The sequence below is a fragment of the Malaya genurostris genome, chromosome 3 (assembly GCF_030247185.1).
Source record: "Malaya genurostris strain Urasoe2022 chromosome 3, Malgen_1.1, whole genome shotgun sequence".
NCBI lineage: Eukaryota > Metazoa > Arthropoda > Insecta > Diptera > Culicidae > Malaya > Malaya genurostris.
The window spans coordinates 1,357,277-1,383,660 of record NC_080572.1 but is presented as its reverse complement, the minus strand read 5'-3'; the positions used below and the strand labels follow the sequence as shown (position 1 = coordinate 1,383,660).

The 26,384-nt window shown below is 37.4% G+C and overlaps 1 protein-coding gene across 15 annotated transcripts in view; it reads left to right on the top strand.

Moving 5' to 3' along the window:
• The first annotated feature begins 6,094 nt into the window (after positions 1-6,094).
• LOC131437081 (globin-5-like) overlaps positions 6,095-26,384 on the top strand; it is a 71,320-nt gene continuing 51,030 nt past the window's right edge. For 2 of the 15 annotated variants that reach the window (XR_009230698.1, XM_058606161.1), the window contains exons 1-2: positions 6,095-6,357; positions 7,208-7,934. Coding sequence is in view for 14 of the 15 variants with exons in the window: in XM_058606161.1 (XP_058462144.1) it covers positions 7,735-7,934 (200 nt within the window). In the remaining variant the exon portion in view is untranslated. Of the gene's footprint in view, positions 6,358-6,622; positions 6,784-7,207; positions 7,935-26,384 lie in introns of those variants that run through there. The other 13 variants (XM_058606168.1, XM_058606172.1, XM_058606164.1 and 10 more) reach the window with 13 other exon arrangements.

Below are 26,384 nucleotides of genomic sequence, written 5' to 3'. Positions count from 1 at the left end.
ACGTTATGGTTGAAACCACAGCAACAAAATACAGTCTAGAACTACCATGAAACATTCGATTCGCTTTACCTTTGTTTAGGGAGAAAATGTATCTCGATCTAAAACATTTTTCCAATTGAACAAAGCAAATAATATTACATATATTGAGTTCGTGTAGGAGTTGGTAGTAATTGAATTTGCTCAAGACAACAACAATGCGCGCTATAGACTATAACATATTACATGGCACTTCGGTGTTGATAGCATTAACTTAACGTTTGTTTAGCTTTATGTAGCGTTAGCAGTTCAAAATTAGCTGCTTATGCTTAGTTGCGGGCCCGCATAACTATGGTAAGCCTGGCGAGAAACTGTTCCAAAAATCTTCCAAGGGAGACACTTATAATTTAGAATTTTATTATGTTAAAAAAAATGTTGGTCTGTGCATGTTAAGCATTAACCCTAATGAACAGAGTGATACATAAAATAGTGATTTTTTTTCAAACTAAATTAATAAAGCGGAAATTAAAGCATAATCAAGTCAAGGTAAATAAACTAAAATATTCTGTGTTATGACAATTTTTAGATTTGAGTCGATTCATGCCAGTGATTACGTCATTATAATTGGTGTGGAATGTTTGTGCAAAACTCTTTGACGCTCATTTCACGGGAAGGTGATCGTGTAGTCATATAATTGCCGGACGTGATCAGCGTCGTGATGCATGTAACGAATTAGTGGAATTGAGTCGTATTGGGGATGTTGGACTGGCAAATATTCAACTACTCAAAGCATGTGTGTAGATATCAAAGTCTGAAAATTGAACGGCAGACAGTTAGGTCAACTTTCCATATTGTGCTGTACAGAAACCGGAAAAGACAGTCTTTTTGTATTGTTTTTATTTAAAAAAAATCCAAATAGTCTTACTTTTCTCATTAAGAAGGTTGTACAATCACTGTGAAAACCAGTTTTTGCACCGAGACACGAATGGCCGATTGTCAAATAGCAATCGAATCAGTTCGTCGGAATCGCAAACAGACATTTGCGTGACGTGGCTTCCTGCACTCATTATGCTCAAAAACTGGCTGGACTGATTTCAACGAACTTAGGTTCGTAGAAAGAGTACCATACAAAGTTTCTGGCTTTCATCCAGAACGGTCATCCGGGTCCGAAACTATAGGGTGATTTGTGCAGAAATTTCAATTTTTAGAGTGTTTTTAGTTGAAGGCCATACAAACCACACACAATTTCGTGTTTTGGAAGTACCCCAAACGGTGAAAAAAAAAACTCTAAAATGATCCGGATTCGGTTTCCGGTTCCGGAAGCATAGAGTGAAGAGTGTTAAATATGTTCAATTCTCATTTAAGGGGTTATGTACAATGGCAGGGCTCGAAAAAACGGAAATATAATGTCTGAAAATTTCAATTGTATGCAATGAAACAATACCATTTAAGTTGTATGCAGTTTTAAACACTTCAACAATCAATTTAGTGGAATTTCGTTTATTTGAGAAACAAAATTGTTTAAGTAGACCAGATATTTGTTTGATTTTCTTAGTTTTAGTGCTGGCAACAAATTTTCTTTTGCTTGTTTAAATAAAATTTACATAAAACTTTAGGAAACATCTGCTTAGCTTGCTTTTCCCTACAACTTGGTACATAACCTCTGAAGTGGCGACGGAAATGACGTAAACATTCTGTTAAACTACGCTGAAAATTGTGTCAATATATATCGTAAGTAGACGGACAAATGGAACAACTTCAACTATACCGGTCTTTGGTTCCGGATGTTACGAAAATAATTTATCAGGGAAAGTTTAATCTATTTCTCAAGCTATGATTAAAATAAGTATTCATTTATTTTTAAAGATTCTACCCAGATCTGACTTCAGATTCCAGAATTATGTGTTGCAAAGTGTGAAATTGCGTTCCCTGTTCACGTATCTGTCTGTCTCATGAAGAAAGGTTATGCAATCACTATGAAAACCGACTTTTGAACCGAGTGTTACATACAGGGATGCAAACGGTAGCGGTTAAATACATTCATCATTGTACATTCTACACATTCAAAATTCCACAGCCTGCTACAACTACATTTACCGCAGAGAGAGTACCAGCGATGATCCGAACGGTAAAAATAAATTTTGTTCTTCTTCATTCTACTTTTTATTGATGGTACGGCCTTGTACTGCTACTTGAAGCTTTCGTCGCTTTCGAAAATGTACTGTAGCTTCCTACCGCCATCGAAAAAATGTACTCTACTGCAGACGAAAATGTACTTCACTGGTGCAGACGAAAATGTTTTCTACCGCTGTTCTTTACGGTGTTCGCTAAGAAGGTGTGTAGTGAAAGTTTGATTAAATTGATCTTTCACATGCATAAGTATTTTTTGCGTATAAACGAATTATTTATCTATTTGAACAACTGATTATATTTTATCTAACTAGTAGTTCGTTCATATTAGTGATAATCTTTTTTAATGATGCAATTCGTTATCTAGTATCATAAATAATCATGAAGAATTTCGTTTTCATTAACGATTTTCAAAATATAAATTGTTTTCATGAACCTATCTTGTAAAATTCTTGTGTTGACTATATTATATATTTAGAATACTCCAGACGAATAATAGATTAAAATCTAAACCTGTTGATTATGGCTATGCACATTCATCTTACATAGGGTTATTGTACTAATAATCTTGCACTTTTTTTTCTAGTTATATCTCTATTTCAAACGTATGCATTTCTAATGGATTCTTCAAAGAACTTTTTTAAGTTTCTTCAACGGAAACACAGAAGCCTTTTCCGGTAATCTAGCCACACATACCACAAATTTAGGCTGTATTTATAACCCAATGGAAGCTAGGATTAATAAATCCTCTTCGAACTTTTTGTCGATGTTACTATCTTTAAATATGTATTTTTATTGCACGATCAGTATTGCTTGTTCAACTCCTTCTCAACTAGAAAAATCAAATGTCAGTTTATAGAAATTGTTAAATATTTTGCTACGTTCAGAATTTTAGTGACTCAAAGTGTAAATCATTTTTCGTCATTGAGATTTATTTTTAGTAAATCGCAAGTAAGTGAATAATTCATCGAGAAATCTATGAAAGGTGCGTTGATTTTTAATTGATTCCGGTAAACATGAGAATAAGAAATAATCATTGTTTTCAAATGGTAAACTCTTATTTTACTAATATACGTAGGATGCTTTCTAGCGATCATCATCAGCACAAGTAAAATTTCGAATAATTACACAATTTACTGATATTGGAAAGGCAGATCTAGACGGCAAGGAGGGGGTTAACCAATTTTCATCATCCATTTTTTGTAAAACTAGAGAGGGACAAGAATTTCAAGGTCGTGCTAGATAGTATTGCTATTTGTAATTTATTTTTTTATGTCGTTTATTTATACCCGGCTTTAACCAAGTTGCGGTCGTTCGCCGGGTTATGTATTGTTAATTTGAATGCAACGCAAAATGTATGAATGGTGTGAATCGATACTTTATGACGAGCTCAGATACTTTCTACACTACTCAGAGGTGATTACAAGAATACTCATGGAGGAGAGTTGTAGTAAGTTCACTGAAAAGGGAAGCTCAGTATAAAATTTATTAGACGAGAAATGATGCTTCTTGACAAATACAGATACTAATTTTGTATCAAAGGAGATTATTATGTTATTTCAGGAAATAGGGAGTGTAGCAAGTGGCCCAAACATGCGAAATGTAAGGTAAAATTGTAAAAACATAAAACTGACCCGATTTGACGAGAATGCTGTCAAATTTCTTTGATCTGAGATGAGACACTGCCCGTGCGCAATCTGAACATGTACGGAGTATTGTTCAATCGGGTTGCGGGATTTAGCTACATTCAGAGTATTTCGATAGGCAGGACAATTTTCAGAATCGTTTTGCGGCGTTGCCTTCACGAAACCTTTCCGAGCAACGCCGAGTAATTCAGCTAGTAACTAAATAAAAATTTGATAAAGCTCGGTTGATTTTTCATTAGTGCGTAAAAGCAAGTGACAGTTTCTCTTTAATCACTCTCGCTTTCGATTATTGTGATGTGATTAAAAAGATTTTCTTCGATTTCACAACTCTGTTTGAAAATCGAAAGTTTCGGGTATCATTTTATGCGAAGAGTTGAGTGATAAACGTGGGAACCGTTTGGTTATCAATAGAAGAGAAAGTAAACAAAGAGAAACTGTCACTTGCTTGTACGCCCTAATGAAAAATCCTGGTTTCATAGATTTCTATGAAATTTCAGTCAAATCCAAACTCCCGAAAATACAAGATGGATGGTTACTAAGCGGTTAATCAATTTTTGTGTCTAGGGCACATGAACGTTTTTGTATACTTTATGTTAACCGATGTTATCAGTCAGTGAATGGAAATTGAAGAGCCGCTGAAGAAATATTCATCAATTTACAGGGTGTGTTAGTTGATGAGAGCTCAGAGATTCTCGTAACGTAGTAATTGAAAACATTTCAGCCACGGTAGTCTTCGAAGAGCAAATAGGAAAAAATCTAACTTTCGTTCCTATTCAATCCAATCGATGTGAACATTGTGTAACAAGGCCCAAATTGTAATTCTGTATTCCAGAATACCTCGTACTAGTTCGATGTAAATATTCTAGAGAAAATATACAGTCTCGAGTGTGGCGCTATCATGACTGCTGTTTCGGTAATTAATCGCTCCGATAATGTACACTAATACTCACTGTCGTTGCACAGAAAAAAAATTATGAATTTTACAGGTGACATACAAACGATACAATTCATAACTACTTAACTGTTCAAGTATTGCCAAGTGGATTTATATGTATCAATTATTCATTAAGTAGATATGGATCTTTTGTGGTTCAGACGACTAACTGACGTGCTTTGTGAGCTGATGGTTCTTGGTTCAAGTCGCGCTGTTGCTATCGATCTTTAGATTTTACCTTCATTCGATTTCAAGCCTTGTAATTTTCAGATCACACAATTTTACATGTTGTTGAATATAAATTTTGCGTGAAACACTTCGCTCCATTTATGTGCATCTTATAAGATGTAAAATGACAAAAAAATTTCGAACTGTGTGGTTTTATTTTCATTTTTCAAGACAGTTGATAATCCCAGATAATCAACATCATTGACCCTAGACTACCAACGTGCAAAAAAGGCCAACCGAACATGTTTTCGAAGTGCGCTCGCGTTCGCCTGCTGCCTTGAATACGACTTACTATACTATGTTGCGCGTCAGTAATATGTGCAAAGCAATCTATAACTTTCTATTTCGGGAGAGGCCACCTTTTGTTGAATTCAACCATTCATATTTGTTGAAAATAATATTTTATTTTGATAAGTCAACTAAAAAAATAGTTGAATGCAAATGGAGTGTGTCTTAGTTAATAAATGACCGCATGTTGAGTTGGTGGATTTAGCTAAAAAATTTGCCATTTCAACTATGGTTCTAGCATTTTTAAAGGAGTAAGAGTTAACTAATCCAGATTAGCAATATTGAGAATTTTTTAGTTGTCCCAAAAAATAACTAACTCAAATCAGTAAATCAACTAATTTTTTCGTAAAAATGCTGATTTCGGTCTTTGCGTGCGGAGTCCTACGCAGTTAAATCTCGCGAGCTCCCGAAACAAGTTGTAAGCTGAATGATATTGCCTATGATTCTGGTCCAAAACAATGAAACGGAAGCATGAGGTGTACAATCAGGCCTAATATTCCACACAGTTTTGCGTAAAGCGAAGCGAATCAAAAGTTGCAATATTAGTAAGATATTAGGGCCGTTGCCACAATTTCGCTTATTACCGAGGGGAATCGACTGTCTTGAACATCTTCACGATGTAACCGTGCATCTCATATTCGCATGTTCGCGTTCCAGAATTTCACACACGATAACTCAATACTATTGTTCGCGTTTGTTGACTAAATGAGTGCATTTGTTTCTCCGTTGGATAGATTGTTGTGCGAGTTGGAGAAGTATTCTAGAACCCCGGTATCAGTTCATTAGCGCGCTGAAGCAGGTGACCTGCGCACAACCACCCACAATTGAGTAAAAGAGCATGAGTACCATGAGAAGTTTCTGGTGAGCGTTCGTGAAATAACAGGACACTTAGATGGTTAGTTTTGAATGAACGATAAGCGCGTTCGGACACGACAGTATTTCCTTATCTCCGCCAAGTGTATATCATCTCGATGCAAGAAGAAGTATTACAGCTTCAGTGAGCTTTTAATGGCTTGTCATTCGTTTCCCTCGAAATTTGTTCCCGTTTTCGTTATGGACAGTGATAGTCTGTTAGTAATGTTGAGTTTTGTAACAGGGCGCATTCACGAAAACAGTTGAAATAAGAAGGAAGCCGCCACGAAAAAAGGAAATTAGGTTCGGAAAATCAATTTCGCTAAGGCAAGCAAGTCGTTGGTGATGGCGTTTAGTCGAGCATAAAGTATTGATGATGATGATGATGAGGATGATGATAATGATAATGACGATGAGAGAAAAAAAGGATTTTTAGTGAATAGGACACTGTTGTTTATCTCACGAATGGGTTATTGCGGAACCCTATTATACATTTCATGTAAAATTGGTAGTGATTCCTTTTATTTTGTGCATTTATTCCTTTGATATTTTTATTGTACTCCCTTAGCAATAAAACTTTACCTAATTAATGATCAGTGATATTTAGGACACCAGCATGTTTTATGCAAGAAGAAGTATCGAGTCTCAGCTAATGTCAAGCCGCCACTAAACTCGACTTAACCAAACCAAATATTTATTCAACAGTAATCAGACTGTGTGAACAACATTGTAAGTCAACGGATATTTGTCGAATGCTTAGGTGGAATAAATGCTCTTTGAATGAAGGAGTATGTGAACCATTTGATAGCAAACATTAAAAAAAAAGATAAGCCTGTGTCAATAGTGCCAGCACCTTGATTTATTTGTGTGTTCGGTCGGTTTGTTTAAATCACCGGATATCGCCAAATACGTTAGGGTGCCTGATCTGGATAGCACGACCATGTAAGGCTTAAATAGACTTGAATGTTCATAATTAAAAACAAGAGTCATCGTTACTTGGGTATAGAGTTTTTATACGAGCATGTAACCAGTAGCTTATCCTGTCTTGAATATTGATATACGTATGTGGTGCTCAATGAACTATAATTTTACTATGCGTAGCTACAAATGAAACGAGTTCCGTGTGATTAATGAGTGATTATGATTGTTCCAGGTGCAACTATAGAACAATTTTCAGATAGCTCATGATATGTAGCACGTGAGAGAAATAGGACTGCGAGAAATGTGAATCACGTCATGGAAAACAACCTTACTTGCCACTGTTCATATTTCACTAGGTGTCTAAATTTGTCTCTTTCGGCAACCATTACTCTACTTGGAACATGTATGAAATTACAGGAGTAAGTTGAATCGCTTGGGACCATTGATGCTTCAAAAAGAATATAGTAATTTTACAAGTGAGATGAAGTGAAAAATGAAATGAAGAGAAAGTTTTATTTATAAGTGTGTAGTACACAATTCTTTGACATCTGGAGAAATATAGCTTCCTTTATTTAATACGTGGTTAATAATAGGTGTAGCTGAAGAAAAATATTCAAAATGATCCAGTGGAATTTAAATGACAAAAGTAGTGAAATTAGTGAAACTAGTGATTAGTAAAATATTGTGGAATCGTAACGAATTACTGATGTTGTAAGAAGTTTCCTGCTTTAAATACACACTTGAATAGGAAAACTCAATATGGGTTGTGAATTGTCAAAACTAGCCGGTGGCAGAGGTGGAGGCTGTTCTAAAGGCAATGTCCCTAGTCTAGATGCCTGTGGACCGCCACCAACAGATAGTCGGCTGCCACTAACTGCCAAGCAAAAGTATACCATGGTGGCCTCGTGGAAAGGAATCAGTCGAGCTATGGAGACCACAGGAATTGACATGTTTATCAAGTAAGTGATGCAAGAATTTGCAATTAACATTTTTTATTGCTTCTATTGCTAAATAAAAATAACCTATTCCTTATCGAAATTTTCCCCGCATCAATCACAAATGGTTAGTTTTTTTTATATATATAAAGAGTACGATGAACCATTTCAAGATAGGTTTAACAAAATGGAGATTGGATCTATTTTGTAGGGTAAATATACCCACCTTAGGTTTTTGTTCGGTTTTCGCATTCAATGTTTCACTGTCCAGTTCTTGCAAAAGTTATGTTTTTGAACAATTATTGTATTCCAAAATACTCTAACGGGTTTACTTTTTTTTATAAATATAAAAAATAGGTATAGAATTCGCTCAAACTTTAGAAAAATTTATCGAGACCCGGAGTGTCATATACCAATCGATTCAGCTCGACGAACTGAGCAAATGTTCGTGTGTGTGTTTTTTTTACAAGGTGAAATACTTTATGTACTTTCCCAGCTCACGCGCTCGGTAGTTGTCAAGCTACCGCTATTGTGAACCAGCGAGTGGGACTGGCCGAACCTTACCCACTAAAACACCTTGGATATCTTGCCTCGATCCCCCCGGAACTAAGCTAAGCTCAATACTTCGGGGGAGGCTGTGCTCATGCACTTCTTTGTTTGCGAGAAAAGAGCTCCTGCGTTTCTCTCTTTATCCATCTCGATCCACCTTTGGTGCCTCGAGGACCCAATGCCGCTACGTCGCGCCAGACTACTCGACTGATCCCCGAAGAAAAATTCTCCCGTAACCGGCGCCTCCGGTACCCGTCCACGGCCCGACCGTAAGGATGCCTGGGTCGATCCAATGATGCCGGTTGGAGGATGGCTTCCGGTTCACTGGTGCCCCGACGATCTTAACAGTACTACGCTACGGTCTTCTAGTCTAGTTCCCGACTAAGGACCTAGACTACCCCGACCGAGAGTTCCTTGGCGAAGGAATTTCTCCCGGCACCGAATCCCCTTTTCCGCCACGCGGGACACCCAAAGGTCGGCTCCGCGATTCCGGTTGGAGCATGGCTTCCGGTTCGCTGATGCCCCGACGACTCGAATCGGTGTTGTGGCGTCTACTCGACTAGTACCCGGTGATGGATCTAGCCTACACTGACAGAGAGTTCCCCGACGATGGAAGTTCTCCCGAAACCGACGTTTTCGATACCCGTATACGACCCGACCGAAAGGATGCCAAGGTCGGTCCAGTGGTTCCGGTTGGGAGATGGCGTCCGGTTCCCTGGTAGCACGACGATCCTTACGATGCTCTTGAGCCGACGCTTACTCGCTAATCCCTTCTCCATTTTCGCTGCAACTCCGAGAGTATCTGTGTTTCTACTCTGTTTACTGCATTCCACGTGCCTTCTTCACGACACATTTCCTCAGAAATATTATCCACCCTTAAGGCGGGCATCGACAATCGAAAATCACATGTTCAGGTGTTTCTTCAACATACTCACACTCCGGACAAAATGGAGACGCGGCGTGACCACACCGATGCAGATCCGGAAACAACCATGGTCAGATAGAAACTGCGTTAGGTCGAAGTTTACCTCTCCGTGTTGTCTATTCATCCACGGCGACAAATGTGGAATGAGCCGGTGAGTCCATCTACCTTTCTCCGTACTGTCCCACTCCTGCTGCCACTTCGCCATCGAATCGATTCGAACCATCGTTCGCATGTTTCTGGTGGTTCTACGCTGATAATACTCGATATCCTCTGCCAGGGTGAGGCATATTGTCCTGTAGGCGCTCGTGACTCTTATGACTATAAGCCGGAATGCTCTGTTCAGCTTTTCACGGTTCCTCTTCGTTTTCAATGCTGTTCCCCAGGCAGGAGCACCATACCGTAGTATCGACGAAGATACGCTAGCTAACAGATGTCTTGTGCTGCTTTTCGGGCCAGCGACATTTGGCATGATCCTCGTTATTGCATTTATCGCCTTCGCGGACTACTCACAGGCATAGTCGACATGGCAGTTAAAGTTCAACCGGTTGTCGATCATCACTCCGAGGAGCTTCAGAGCTTGCTTAGTGGCAATCGCATGTCCCCCTACATCTATCTCGATACGCTGGATCGACTTGCAGTTGCTCACCAACAACACTTCCGTTTTGTAGTGAGCTATTTGTAGCTTGATTCCGTTCATCCAGCCCTCAATAGTGCTTATCGTCTCTGTCACCGAGGCCTCTACTTCTTCGAGAGACTCGCCCATCACCGTTAACGATACGTCGTCCACGAAGCCCACGATTTTCACTTTCCTGGAAAGTTGCTGTGTCAAGACCCCATTGTACATAGCGTTCCAGAGAGTTGGACCGAGAATGGATCCCTGAGGGACGCCCGCCGTCACTCGCACTGACCTCTGTCCTTCGTTCGTATCGTATCCCAGGATTCTATCGTGGAAATAGCTCTTTAGGATCCGGCAAACATAATCTGGAACCTGCATTCTGTGTAGCGCTGTGGCGATGGCACTGTTGAAAGCATTCTTCACATCCACTGTGACCACGGCGCAGTATCGATTACCTTTTCGCTTCTGTTTGGACGCCTTCTCAGCGCTCTCAAGCACTGTCCAGATTGCATCAATCGTCGACACTCCTTGAAGAAAACTGAACTGCATTTTCGACAATCCTCGTTCGCCTTCCGTACATTTCATCAACCTGTCAAGAATGATTCTTTCCAGGAGTTTCCCAAGTGTGTCCAACAGGCAAATAGGCCTATACGAGGCAGGATCACCGGTGGTTTACCTGGCTTCGGCAGCAACACCAGCTTCTGGATCTTCCACATGTCTGGGAAGTTGCCTTCGTTCAAGCACTTCTGTAACACAGTTCGGAACATATCTGGATACGCCAGAACCGCGGTTTTCAACGCCACGTTCAATATCCCATCCGGGCCTGGAGCTTTCTTGGTTTTCAGTCGCTTTGCGGCTTGTGTAAGCTCTTCGTTAGAAATTTGCCGATCAGCAGAGTCGGTTTCTTCTTCGCCATACGGTGTTGGTGGACAAGTAGTCGGGTCGTGCTTCGGGAAGAGACCCTCCACGATCTCTTTCAACTTGTTCGGGCACATTTCAGCTGCGGTGGACGGACCCTTGATTTTTTCCACCTTCTCCGTGTCGCCACTGGGATTCGTTGGCCGATGCCATAGTGTATCGCTTGGTTATTCTGCTGTCCCACTCCACCGCCCAGGTATTGAAGTCTCCTCCTATGACTACTGGTTTTCGTCCGATTAGCTTATTGGTCAACTGTTCCAGCACCTGGCTAAACTGCTCCACTGTCCACCTCGGAGGGGTATAGCAACTGCATACAAAGACGCCGTTAATCTTAGCAATCACGAAACCTTCACTTGCACTCTCAACCACTTCCTGTATAGGGAATCTTCCCATGACGTGTATCGCGGCCATTCCTGTTCTATCTGACACCCAGTTGCCATTATCAGGGGGAACTTGATACGGCTCTGAGATTATCGCAACATCGCACTTCGTTTCTGTCATTGACTACCATAACAGTTGCTGTGCGGTATCACAATGACTCAGATTTATCTGGGTTATCTCCATTACTGTTGGCCCGCGGTCGCCCTCTTGTAGGCAGGGTACTTGAAGCTACCAGTCTGATGATCATCTCCCTCCTCCGAAGTGCAAAGCATACACTTTTTGAATCTGTCGGGGCTTTTACAAGCTCCTGCTCGATGTCCAAAGTCCAAACACTTGAAGCATCTTTCCGCTCTCTTTTCCACTCGCGGTACAGCTCTCAGTAGACTCCGCGACCATCCAATCGTTATTTTACCTACCTCCAATGCCTTGTTAGCAGCAATTGTTGGTAGACGAATCAACGTGGTCTGTGTGCCACCATATGCTTTCCTTAGATGGATTATAATTTGCACGTCGCCCAGGTTGCACTGTGTCTTAAGTGCACCGCTTAGCTCCTCTGCTGAGGTGACCTCATCTAGGCATCTTGCATAGAATCATCGTTTCCGGGCATAAAGCTTTCACTTCCGCTCCTTCACCCAACGATTTAGCCAAGAGCTCCTTCATGGTCGAGCTGTCGACCGTAGGGTCCTTTTTCAACTCGAAAAGCATTTCTCCTTTTTGCGTGCGCCTTGTCCTCACCACGTTCTCACCGAGATTATTCAGCTCCGGGTCCTCTCTGACCATCTCCCCGTCACCATGAGCGCTAGTGGTTTTGAGATCGGATGTTTACTTTTTGAGTTATACGAAGTTTTATGTCAATTTTTTTTACAATATCAGTCACAATCGACTTTGAAAATAGAATATGTTTATAGACTTAGATCCAAACAAGCCATAGATTGTTAAAATCCCTCAATTTTTAACGGAGATATCGATATTTTTGTGTAAGTGACTTTTCGCTAAGTGACTAATAACTAATTTAGATGCTAAACAGATATTGTACAATTTTTTGATTCTGTAACTATGCTTGTTACTTGGTTAAAATGACTTACCTTGAACTTAACCTCAGGGGCACATATCTGCTTCTGTTCCTATACGTTGGCCGACGTTTCACGCCGACCCGAGTGTACTCGGGTGCATCGACCGGAGGCTGGGCACTCACTCTCGTCCTTTATCGGTTTTGGTGTGTTGGGCCAGGACGGACAAGTGGCCTTAGACGATGGACCCGAGAGTTGCGTATCACCAAAGAGGTACAATTTTCACTCGGTTCATGAGCGATCAAGCACCACGCGGAGGGAGGGCGAGAGGGGCGATATACTTAATTGGGTAGAACACACACACCGAGTGTATCCGAGATCACACGGCCCTACTCGCGACACTAGTCGAGATAAAAGACCGAGTTCTCCTTCTAAGTCCTAGCTGAACCCTTCCCGTTGACTCGTTGCTACCAATTTTGGCAGATGATCCAATGCGCATTGAGATCGGTGTTGCCAGTCGAGTGCGTTCCGGAATTTGGTAGCAACTCGGGATTTGAAACGAAGGTTACTTATGTATTTATTTTCTCTTAACGCTCCTATAAACAATTTATAAACTACACATATATACAGCAAAGTTTATAGTAAATGGGCACATGTAACAATTCTCCAGATGAAATATCAAGAAAATATCAAGTATCGCTACGACAACACAGAAACATCAAGTCAAGATATGATGGTAAAATTTGTTATTATTTTGATCTTTATTTGCTATTTACAGCTACCCGGGTCGGACTGATTTTAGCACGGTTCGGTTTTGGCAACACAATCGTTCGAATATGACATATGTAAACCAGATGATGGCAGCATTTTCGAGTCGAAAGCAATTCCATACTTATATTGATTTCAACTACTTACAGCAATAAATGCTGGAAAAACATAACATACCATTCGAATCAGTTCGTTGAGATCAGCAAATGCGTGTATAACAAATAATTTCACTCAATTTTCTCGGAGATGACTAGACCGTTTTCTACAAACTTAAATTCATATGAAAAGTCGTATGTTCCCAAAAAATGTTCCTGAATTACGTTTGGATCCGACTCCTGGTTCCGGAACTACAGGATGATATATGAAATGAAATTAAAATAGTGTAACTCATTTTTCTCGTAGATGGCTGAACCGATCTAAGATTCACATGAAAGGTCTTAAGATCCTATAAAACATCTTGCTTGTTAGTTAGATCCAACTTCCGGTTTAGGGAATACATGGTGATTAGTATAAAAGTGTCCATTAGACATAAATTAATCAGGTTTATCGGGTTTGCAGATTTGGATAGTCGATAACCAAATAAACTTATTTCAGTTTTTGCGGTATTCAGTTTTCGATTCGAAAGGTACCCAAAAATTTATTTCGCACTACGTTTTCTCAAAGATGTCTACACAGATTTTCGAACATTTTGAATCAAATGTAAACTATACTGTTAAAAACAAAAATTCAAATTAAAAGACTTATGGTCTCATGTAAAATTTCTGAATTTTATCCAAATCCGACTTGCGATTCTGGAATTACAAGGTGAGTTTTGAAAAATTCAAACCGATATAGAAGATGACAATACCAGAAAGCTTCAAAGTTGGACTCAAAACTATTGCAATTTATTTGTCATATTTATTTTTTGGTCATACGAATTTTTTTTGGTTATGCTGGTTCCTGAATACCGACTCAAGAAGTACCGTAAATAACCGTAAACTCTAAAGTGGAACTTACTTCGACATCTCATGGAATGTTCAATCGATTGTCACACGCTTCGATTCAAATTCGATGCTATGCTATGCTGATCAATGCCGACGCCGGTCTCGTCCGAAAGCAGATCTACTTCGGAAGGGAACGATTGTTAACTCTGTTCGATAAATACCATTAAATTCCATTATATTAAATTTGAGACGTAGTAGAAAATATAGAATTAAATATTCATAGCTCATTTCAAATCTCTGAACTACATGCGACGTTTTTGAAACTCGTTAAACCCATTAGATACACCCTTAAAATCTTATCGTAGAGTCTCGAGATTAATTCCTTGTAAATATTATGGTCACCAATCAGGCCATGTGTCACTATCGATTGAAAACACTAAAATCAAACGGTGTCTAAGTGTTCTAACCTAGCAAAAGAAAATAATTTTGGATTATCTGGTGTCCGCATTATTGCCGTGTCAGTGGAATCGCGAATGGCGAATGTCCGTGTGTGAATTTAATTCTTGGAACTTAAGGGGTAGTTTGTTAGTAAATATTATAGTAAGCTTATCCTGTGTTTATTGCTTTGGGTAACCGGCTACCGAGAATGCAATGAAATTTTATCCAGCTTAGTGTGAATACATACTATTTGAAACCATTATTTTGGGGAATACGTAATACTCCGGAAAGCCGACTGCTGGGAGTACAGTTACTCTTTCATATTTACATAACCAGATCGATCTATCATTCGCATAACCGCGTATTGCACGATGCGATTTTATGTCGGTATTCACTTCCTAACCAAAAGCATAGAACATATGAGTATACTTTGCTGTTTTAAAGTTTTTTACGTACGTCCTAGTTAAACAATCAGTCGCTTCTTCAATGTTTTAACTTAGATATAATTAAAAAAAAACATTACTTATTGACTGTAAAGTAAAAAATATAATATAAATATAATCAACGGTGTTTAGTCCATAAGGATTTATTTTTAGATTATTACTGTAGAAAGACAACAAACGATCGTAGAGCAACACTAATCAAACGAAAAACATCTGATTCGCTTGCCCCAGTACACCACTCATGCATATTATTGCATACCGAGGGCATGAGCAGCAGCAAGCCATGGCCGGTTTAATTCACTACTACAACGAAATGATTCATTCACAGAAGCATGTGTACCTGCATTGTTCTTATGCACATTTTCACTCACCGGGGCCCTAAGCATGAGTAGCTGAAAGCCATCTTCGGTTCAACTCACTATTATAACCAAATCCCTAGTACTGATTTCAATAACGAAGGACACTGCACATTATATCCCTACTAAACCGACAAATATCAGGATTTTCAAGACTTTTCAAAAATATTTCGCGGATCAGATGAAATCACTCCATTAAGCAGAAGTTAAAAAATGATTACAAAGTAAAACACCTTTCATAAGTATAAATGAAAAAAAATTACACTAACACTTTCCCCCTTATAACGATATCTTTCAGATTCTATCTTAACTAAAAAGAATAGCTTTTACTTAGCATACTTTTGCTTATTTGATTAGCGCGTGGAGATATCATTGGTGCAATAACTTTTAGCACCAACGTGTTTTTCAGAGAATTCTAGAAATAACACACTGACAAACAAATCGTTTCACTATCGTCGGTCTGATTGATGAAAATAAATCATCATTTTTGAGAATTTTTTTTCTGAATTATCGGGCATCACAATAAATTCAAATGTTTTGCATGATAAAAAGCATCTTTCGAACAACATTTTGTAATTTTTCCGTGGAAAAATATTGAGAAATAAGTCGGTGAAGAGTTAGTTTTGAGAACGCTTTTTGAAAATCACGGTTGGTGGTGTCCACTGTATCTCAGCGGAGACTAATCAGAAGTGAACAAATCAAAGCAGCATAGATAGAGTAGAAGTTTCTCTAGACCCCAACGTTTCTGTTTGATTTTTTTTGTGAATTTTGGTGGTCGTTCAAGTGAAAAATACGATTTTTCACGAAAAATGCCACCATTTTGTAGCTGTAAAACCTAAACCTAGAAAATGTGTACAAAATTTGAAGAAAAAAAATGGTGCAGTAGTTTTTGAATGACGATGGACACGGACCTTCAAAATCTGCTTTCGAGAAAAATGCGTTTAATGTTTTTAGTCTATAAAATCAATGGAAACAATTCATTACTCAAAGGAGCCCGTAAAAAATAATATTTTTTCTTTTATAATTTGTTGTAATGAAATATTTCAAGAATGTTTTGTCAAGTTTTCAAGTCGATCGAAGCAGATATCGTGTCCCTGTGTGCCGAGCTCTTACTTCTTCGTAATATGAGATAAGCAAAGATAAAGGCCCATAACTTGCTTAGTTTTGTTCCAATAGGCTTGAAAATTTCACAGAATATTCTTGAAATGTTTTACTATAAGAAACACAAAGAAAATAATAAATGATTTTTCAAAAGTGCTAGACCCTACCGCCCCTTTAGAAATGGAAAAGCTACTATTGGACCGTTGATCAAATTCAAAGACACAATGGTTTTCACTTCTGATTCCGGAGATATAATGGTATAAATGACGTAACCGACAAAACGGTTGTTTTTTTCATCGCTCCATTTTTTCGGAGATGACTGAGCCAATTCAACAAGTCCAGACTCGTTTGAAAGCTACTATTCAATTGTGGATCAAGTTCAAAAATCAACTCGCACATTTTGCATTCGCTGAATTTTCTTGATGACGACTCAACGAACTTTGATAAACTAAGGGAAATCTCTCTGTGTGACTCGCCAAAGTACTCGAATTTTCACGAATTTTGAACTAGGTTTAGAATTACTAAATCAAAGCAGGGATGGTATTATGCAACCCAATCCGGTCAAAATTTTGGTCTTAGTCTCGCAACACAAAAAATGTCATATTGACGACTGAACTAGATGATAACTGGCAGAAAGCTTTATATCTGGCGACTTCCTGTTTACGAATTCATTTTATTTTTTATGAAACTGTAGTTATCTATGGCAACTATTCCCAACCTGTGATCTGTAGACCCCTGGTAATTTGCGAAGTAGTTAGCAATTGTCTTTAGTCGTAGTATTGTTGGGCTGTCACAAGTCGTTATAACAATCATATTTTCGATTTCTTGAGTCTCAATATTTTTTATTTTTTAAATTCTGTTTTTTCTGTTGCTATGACGTGTTAATTTTATCCAACAATAAACGGGTTCAAAAAAGGTAAATGACTGAAATTTCAAAAGTAAAAGTTTGCGAAAAAAGGCACCACAGAGGCCGAAATCGAACATGTAAATTTTCTTCTTGTAGATTTGAACCATTCTACGAAAAAAAAACACATTATGTTTCCTAATGTTCATCTGGTAAAAACGATTGAAAATTATTGTATCTCTTTTCCGCGTGTGTATCTTTGTATTACTTGTGAACATTTGGCACGGTTATGACCAACCTTTTCTAAATAGTCAATGTTTTATTTTTCAATAATGCAGACTAAATAACTTTAAAGAGGCTGATCAACAAAATGAATGAATTTTAATTATTAAGAGTAAGGGTTATCAACACTGAACCGCCGACCTATCTAATTTTGAATACTTTTCACATAACTTCTGGTTTCCGTTGAATACCCTTTCTGTAGGTAACGTGGTGCTAAGTAGTTACCATGAGCCACTTGCAAAAATATCCTGAAAAGTAAATTATATCTACTCTCTATTAATATTATTATTATTTACTCAACCGTTGAGTCGTATTGTTTCAATTTCAGGTTGAAGATGGTTTACTCAATTTTAGATTATTGAACGAAGCTCTCGCTGTTGGTTGGTTAAAAAGATTCAAAACGTCTCAAAATTAAGTAAAAAGAAGTCAAATAATAGATAGTTTGTTTTTTTTTATTTCCGCAAAGACATGGTATGGCATTTTAATTATTTTCCAGTAAATTTCATCTTAATTCGAAGCACATACAAACATTCACTGCATTTGAAATAAGTTGTCTAGTTAGCAAACGATATCTGTTCAGTCTTAGGTTCATGTTTTACCTTATTTTATATATAAAAAATAGGTATAGAATTCGGTCAAACTTTAGAAAAAATTTCCGAGGCCCGGAGGGCCGAGTGTCATATACCTCAATTCAGCTCGACGAACTGAGCAAATGTTCTTGTGCGTATGTGTGTTGTCAACAGAGAAGTCGAGATCTCAGAGATGACTGTACCGATTTTGATCAAACTAGTCGCAAATGAAAGGTCTCCTCGTCACCCTGATCGCTGTTGAATGGTTTAGAGCTAGGAAGTTAACTTTTTGAGTTATACGAAGTTGTATGTCAAAATTTTCATTTTTTTGACAATGTCTGTAACAATTGACCTTGAAAACAGAATATGTTTTTAGACTTAAATTTCGCTCGAAAATAGCTATTCAACAAGCCATAGATTGTTAAAATCCGTCCACTTTTAACGAAGATATCGATATTTTTGTGTAAGCGACTTTTTCCCCTATTCCAGCAGTAGGAGTTTTAAGCGCTGTATGCCAAAGCAATGCTTGGGAGCAACGTGAAACACGATTTTTTATACTGTATCTTACAATGCCATCAATAGATTTGTTCCACTCTAACATATTCCGAAAATATAAGTATTTGGCAGCGTAACGTGCGTGAGTAAAAATGTCAGTTGACATGTAATCATCAGAAAACGAAAGCTCATAACGTTCATCTCCGTTGGTACAATCTGTTGCTATTTTAGGAGGTTGAACAGCTTACCCGTGTGACCTTGAAAACTCGTATTCATGGATTGTGACGACTGCCATATTTTGAAATGTTCGAGATATTTCCGAAAAAAAAATTATTCCTGCTAGAAAGCCTTTTGTTTGAAAAATTGAAATAAATAAGATGTACTAATTCATTTACCGTACCCGTAGTGTTATTGAATTGTATACTACAAAAACGTGTTTAATCCACCTAGCAGTGATACCTTTATTTATCAATCCGCATGTGTTTTTGCATGAATATTCTTCGGTGTTTAAGTTTTCATTACATTTTAATGACCGTCGTTTTAAGCGACAATTTGAGATTGTAATCACTCATTACACTGTAATGTTGAAACTGCAAATTGGATCGAATTTGAATCTAAAAGTTTGATAATCGATTAAACATTCCATGATATGTCGAAACAATTTCCACTTTAGAGTTTACGGTAATTTAAGGTACTTCCAGAGCCGGTATTCAGGAACCAGCATAACCGAAACCGATTCGTATGGCCATATGACGAATAAATTACAACAGTTTTGAGTCCAATTTTGAAGCTTTTCGGGATTGTCATCTTCTATATCGGTTTGAATTTTATAAAGTCATCATCTTGTCATTCGAGAACCGGAAGTCATAATTGGATAAAATTAATTAATTTTGTATATAAGTTTATTTTAATTTGAATTTTTGTTTCTGAAATTTGATTAGGCTTTTTTGAGAAAACGATTGAGCTTTGAGAAACGATTTTATACTGGAACCGGAATTCTAAAATCGGTATGCCGAAATCAGATAAATTCACCTGAGTAGCTGTATAGTTTACATTTGTTTCAAAATATTTGAAAATCAGTGACGGCATCTTTGAGAAATCATAGCACGAATTAAATTTTTAGGTGCCTTCTGAATCGAAAACTGAATACCACTAAAACTGAAAAAAGTTTTTTTTTATCGACTATCCAAATCTGCTAACCCGATAAACCTGATTAATTTATGTGGAATAGATATTTTTATACCAATCACCCTGTATCCACGAAACCGGAAGTTGGATCTGACTGAAGAGCAATATGTTTTATAGAATCTTGAAGCTTTTCATTTGAATCTTAGATTTCATTTGAATCTTAGATCAGTTCAGCCATCTACGAGAAGAATGAGTTAAACAATTTTGATTTCGTTTCATTTCGGTACCAAACATAATTCAGAAACTTTGTTTGGGAGCATACGACTTTTCATATGAATCTGAATTTGCAGAAAAGAAATTTTCCGAGAAAATTGAGTGAAATTATTTGTCACACACGCATTTGCTGATTTCGACGAACTGATTCGAATGGTATATGGATGTTATGTTCTTCCAGCATTTATTGCTGTAGGTGGTTTAAAAAAATATAATCTGCCATCATCTGGTTCGAATATGACATATATCATATTCGAACGATTATGTTGCCAAAAACGAGCCGTGCTAAAATCGGTCCGAGGATGCTGTACACAGTTTTTTTGGTACTTAGAAACAATTGTATATAACAGCATAAAAAATCTTGTTTTATGTTGCTCCCAAGCATTTCTTTGTCATACAGCGCTCAAAACTCCTACTGCTGGAATAGGGGGAAAAGTCGTTTACACAAAAATTTCGATATCTCCGTTAAAAATGGACGGATTTTAACAATCTATAGCTTGTTGGATAGCTATTACCGTGCCGAATCTAAGTCTGAAAACATATTCTGATTCCAAGGTCAATTGTGACAGATACTGTCAAAAAACTGAAAATTTTGACATGCAACTTCGTATAACTCAAAAAGTAAACATCCGATCTCAAAACCATTCAATAGCGTTTTGGGTGACGGGGAGACCTTTCATTTGCGACTAGTTTGATCAAAATCGGTCCAGCCATCTCTGAGATCTCGACCTCTTTGTTGACAACACACATACAGACACACACACATACATACACACACACGGACATTTGCTCAATTCGTCGAGCTGAATCGATTGGTATATGTCATTCGGCCCTCCGGGCATCGGAAAAATTTTCTAAAGTTTGTGCGAATTCTATACCTGTTTTTTATATATACAAGAAAAGGTAAAAACCGATTACATTCATCTCATATACGAATATCATTAGTTAGAGAGTAAAATGAAAATTTCGAACTATTTTTACTGCGTTATTCCTTGTTAAAGCTGAAGCAAAGATATTGTATTCAATTTGTTCACAATTTTTAGTCTACTAACTACATTCTTCGTTGTAAATTGTTGAGTTTTATGGGTTTCTCAAGTAATTTTACTTCCATGAAACTTTGTTAGCTGGTGAAACTGTTTCAACTACAGTCCCTGGCCATATTAATAAAACCTATGCAGAAAAATCTCTGAAGTATTGTTGTTATTACCAACGCATAGCCATACGCTACAACTCCAGGCACTCAAGCAATAGTTTCGGACAAATCTTACATTCCGGTGTTATAATTAGCTATATAGAGATGAGAAAATATCAATACAATGAAACACATTGTGTGAGAAACCGTCGTGGGCAGAATGTGACAACTTCTCGTAACTTTACTTTTGCCGGTTCGGATAGTAAATGGCAAACGACCTTTGCCTTCCCGATCAGATGGTAATAACAGAATTATAACAACTGGAGTTATTTATTTCAGAAATATTTTGAAACAAATTTTGAAATATTTTTGGCTGGTAAGCTGGTAAAATAACAAAAACGACTCTAGCTGGAACAAAATCGTAACCGATTTTGAAACGTTTGTATCATAATTATTATTGAATTTGATATGACTATAGAAGTCCGAAAACAGAAATTTCTAACAATAGTTGTAATAAATTAGATAGCAAATTTAAACTATTACACCCAACTTCGCATGGTTCTAATCCAAAATTTTCGACTGATTTTTATTATTAAATGAATGGTTTATTGAGTGATATGGTTTCTTTATTTATGTTAGTTCTTTGAAATTTTGATCATTAGATTTCGATTTGAAGCAACAGAAGAACTCATTTTTCCAATTAATGAACTTTATCATGAGTCTAGCAAATGAAAATAAAACAACATATCTGATTTGGTTATTATATTGTTACTAGCTGAATTACCCGGCGTCGCTCGGAAATGTTTCGTGGAGGGAAGGTCGAGAAAAATTCTCGAAATTGCCCTGCTTAGTGAAATACTCTTGTAGTGAAACATAACTTAGACGGAAACCCGATCGAACAATACTGCGTTCATGTTCAGTCTGCGAATGATCAATGTCTCATCTCAGATCTCACAATAATCATAATTTTCATGGTATTCTCGACAAATTGGACCCGTTTTATATTTGAACCCTTTTGTTAGGAACATTTAAAACACCTTTCTCTCTATAAATACCTTCTTAGTAACCTCCAAGTTTCATATCTATATGTGCTTGTAACGTACTTCCGTACTTCCTCGTCACAATCGATCTACAATACCTTTGGCTTCCATGGATATAATCACTTGCTACTCCTTCCTCTTTATAAAAATTTTATGACATCATGAATTGTTAAAAATTTTCCATCTGATAATGATTACTTTATAACGAAAGGTTGTTTAACATCATAACTACATTCGTACTATAGAACGACGTTTTTATATATTTTCTTTTACCAATGTTTTAACCATTTTGGTCGTTCATCGGAGAGGAAAAGCTATAGAATAATGATTCAGTTAATACAAATGTTGTTGTAATCCTATCTCCATCACCTTGACTCGACAGTTTTCTCAATTTACATAATAAAATGCACATTGATTGTATGATTTCGTCAATTCAGATCAATGTTGAGAATACTTATTGCCCCTTCCTCTTGTGAATATTTTTGTGAACCTCTCTCAGTTGCTAGAAATATACTGTACTCATAAATTGACCCTCGTCATTGAGTCTCTCCCCCCATGTTAAGGACACTTCCTACACACTTTCCTCCCTGAAAATGTCCTAATGATCATTTCTGAAGAGCAAGAAGTATCTGTGCCAAATGATAGCAATCCGTTCAGTAGTTCCGGAGTTGCGCCATTACAAACGTTACATCCTCTTTTTAGAGGGACGTACTACATCCACCCCACACGAATACCCTAAGTTGCACAAAAAGTTTCTATGGTCTTCAAAAAGTATCGATTCTCGTCAAATTAAATAATTTTTTTCTGACCCCTGTTAAGGTTACTATCTCTGAAGAGCAAAAAGCAGCTATGCCAAATGTGATAGCAGTGCAGCAGTAGTGTTGGAGTTATGCCGTTACATCCCCCTACATGCTACATTCACTCCCCATATCTATCATATCTAAGGTATGGAAAATGTTTGCATGATCTTCAAAAATTATCATTTCTTGTCAAATTTCATGAATTTTTTTTCTTGGCCCCTCCTGTTAATGATACTTACTACGCTTCCTCCCCTCTAAAAATACCTTAATGACTACTTCTTAAGAGCAAGAGATAAATGTGCCAAGTTTTATAGCAATTCGTGCAATAGTTCCGGAGTTATGCCGTTACAAACATTGTACTCCTTTTTTAGAGGCACTTACTACACTCTCTCCTAACAGAATATCCTTATAATCTTATCTAAGTTGTGCAAAAAGTGTCTTCAAAAAGTACCGATTCTCGTCAAATTAGATAATATTTTTAATGACCACTTTTGTTAAGAACACTTGCTACGCTCCCTCCCCCCATGGAAATATACTTATAACCATATCTGAGGATCAAGAAGTACATGTACCAGGTTTAATAGCAATCCGTTAAGTAGTTTTGAAATTATGCCATTACAAACATTACACCCCCCTTTTTAAAGGCACTTGCTGCATCCACCCCCCATTAAATTATATCTACGGTATGCAAAATGTTTCTAAGATCTTAAAAAACTTTCGGTTTTCATCAAGTTTTATGAATTTTTTCATGACCCCTCCTTGGTTATGACACTTGCTACGCTCCCTACCCCCATAAAAATACGCTAATGACCATCTCTGAAGAGCAAGAAGTACATGTGCCAAGTTTTATAGCAATCCGTTCAGTAATTCCGGAGTTATGCCATTACAAACATTAACCCCCCTTTTTAAAGGCACTTGCTACATCCACCCCTCATATAATCATACCTAATATATGCAAAATGTTTCTATGGTCTTAAAAAAGTATCGATTCTCGTCAAACTAAACAAATTTTTTCATGAGCTCCCTTGTTAAGAACACTTACTACGCTCCCTCCCCCCATAGAAATACGCTTATGACTGCTCAAAAGAGTAAGAAGTATCTGTGCCAAGTTTGGTGGCAATCCGTTCAGTAGTTTCGGAATTATGCCGTTTTAGACATTACACCCCCCTATTTAAAGGCACTTGCTACATCCACTCCCCATATAGTATGGTAGGTAGGTATGCACAATGTTTCTATGGTATTCAAAACGTATCGATTTTTGTCAAGTTATATGAATTTTTCCATGACCCCCCCTTGTTTATGACACTTGCTACGCTCCCTCCCATATAAATATACTCCCTAAACCATCTCTGAAATACAAGAAGTACCTGTGCCAAGTTTGGTGGCAATCCGTTCAGTAGTTCCGAAGTTATCGCGTTACAAACATACAAACTTACATCCATTTTTATATATATAGATAATAGGTTTTAATTTTCAACTGTTTTCAATTGTTAAATATCTCAAAATAACACAAATTGTTATACATATCAACTGTTGTTATACTTGTGTTATGATTTTGTTATGTGCATCTGATCGGGTTTACTTTCTGACATATCAGAGACTCGGATGATTCGTATCGCTAAGATGCCTAAGTTCGACTCCTCTGATAGAAGGTGAAAGTTTAGATACGAGAAGTCTTCTGCTTACTTAAATGACCCTTATCAAGTCTTACTTTTCTGCGCTTTATCTTCACATCCTTGCTCTTCCTTGAGTATTATGGTTCTATAAGTTCATATTCTTTCTCCTCTCATAATCTCTAGTTAGTTTGATATCGTGAAAAACCCAAAAAAAGTAAAAATTACGACTGAACAGAAGTCTTAAATAAAAAAGTAAAAAGTTTGTATGTTTGTAACTTCGGAACTGCTGAAGAGATGCTTTAAGGAGTATTTTTATAGGGGTGGGAGAGAAGCAAGTGTTATTTACAAGGGGTGAGAAGGGGGGTGGGGGAACTACTGAACGGATTGCACCAAACTTGGCACAGATACTTCTTACTCTTCTGAGATGGTCATAAGGGTATTTTAATGGGGGAGGAAGTGTAGTAAGTTTCCTTAACAGGGTAAATAATAAAGATTGACGATATCGGTTTTTTAAGACAATAGAAACATTTTGCATATATTAGATATGATTATATGGGGGGTGGATGTAGCGAGTGCAAATGTTTGTAACGGCATAACTCCGAAACTACTGAACGGAATGCTATCACACTTGGCATATATGATGTTTGCTCTTCACAGATAGTGGTAAAGGTATTTTTATGGGGGAGGGAGTGTAGCAAGTGTACATAACAGGGGTCATGAAAAAATTTATTCAATTCGACGAGAACCGATACTTTTTTAAGGCCATGGATACTTTTTGCGCAACTAAGATATGATTATAAGGATATTCGTGAGGGGTGGATGTAGTACGTGTCTCTAAAAAAGGGGATATAATATTTGTAACGGTATAACTCCGGAACTACTGAACGGATTGCTATCAAATTTGGCACAGATACTTCTTTCTCTTCAGAGATAATCATGAGGGAATGTTCAGGGAGAGATTGTGTAGCAAGTGTTCTCAATATGAAGGGAGGGGGTCAATGACGAAATTTATATAATTTGCAGAGAATCGACATTTAGACTAGAAGGAGGGGTTTTAAAAATAAATATTCGTCTCCCAAGAATTTCAAGGTCGTAGTAGATAATATTGCTGTTGTTAATTTGATTGCAACGCAATTTTCTTTAAATAATTTCAAAAGATCTAATTCCATTTTGCAGGGGAATTCAAATAACTAAGGGAAAATAATCTTTGTCTGCCTATGAACGCGAGTGTATTTAAGTCTCAGCATAACTACGAAACAACTAAACGAATCGCGAAGTGTGGCACATGTACCAAAGGTGGGAATCAATATTTGTTGAAAACTTTCTACACTACTCAGGGTAATCATGAAGGAGATCTGTAGTAAGTTTACTGACAAAAAGGAAGTTAAATCAAAATAGATTATAAGGTTATTTTGAGGATGAGGGAGTGTAGCAAGTGCCCCGAACATGGAAAGTGTAAGGGAAAATTGATCGGGTTTTACGAAAAATTGGTACTTTATCACGAGCACAGCATATTTCTAGCAACCAAGTGAGGTTCACAAAAATATTCACAAAAGGAAGGGGGAGTAAGTATTCTCAACATTGATCTGAATAGACAAAATTTTAGAATAAATGTGCATTTTTTATGTAAATTGCGAAAACCGTCGACCCAAGGTTATTACCATCACCCATCACCATCACCATATACAATAACATTTGTATTAACTGAATCGTTATTCTATAGGTTTTACTCCCCAGTGAACGACCAAAATGGTTAAAGCCGGGATAAAATAAATGATATAAAAAAGTTATTCTATAGTACGAACGTAGTTATGATGTTAAACAGGCTTTCGTTATAAAATAATCTTTACCAGATGGAAAATTTTGA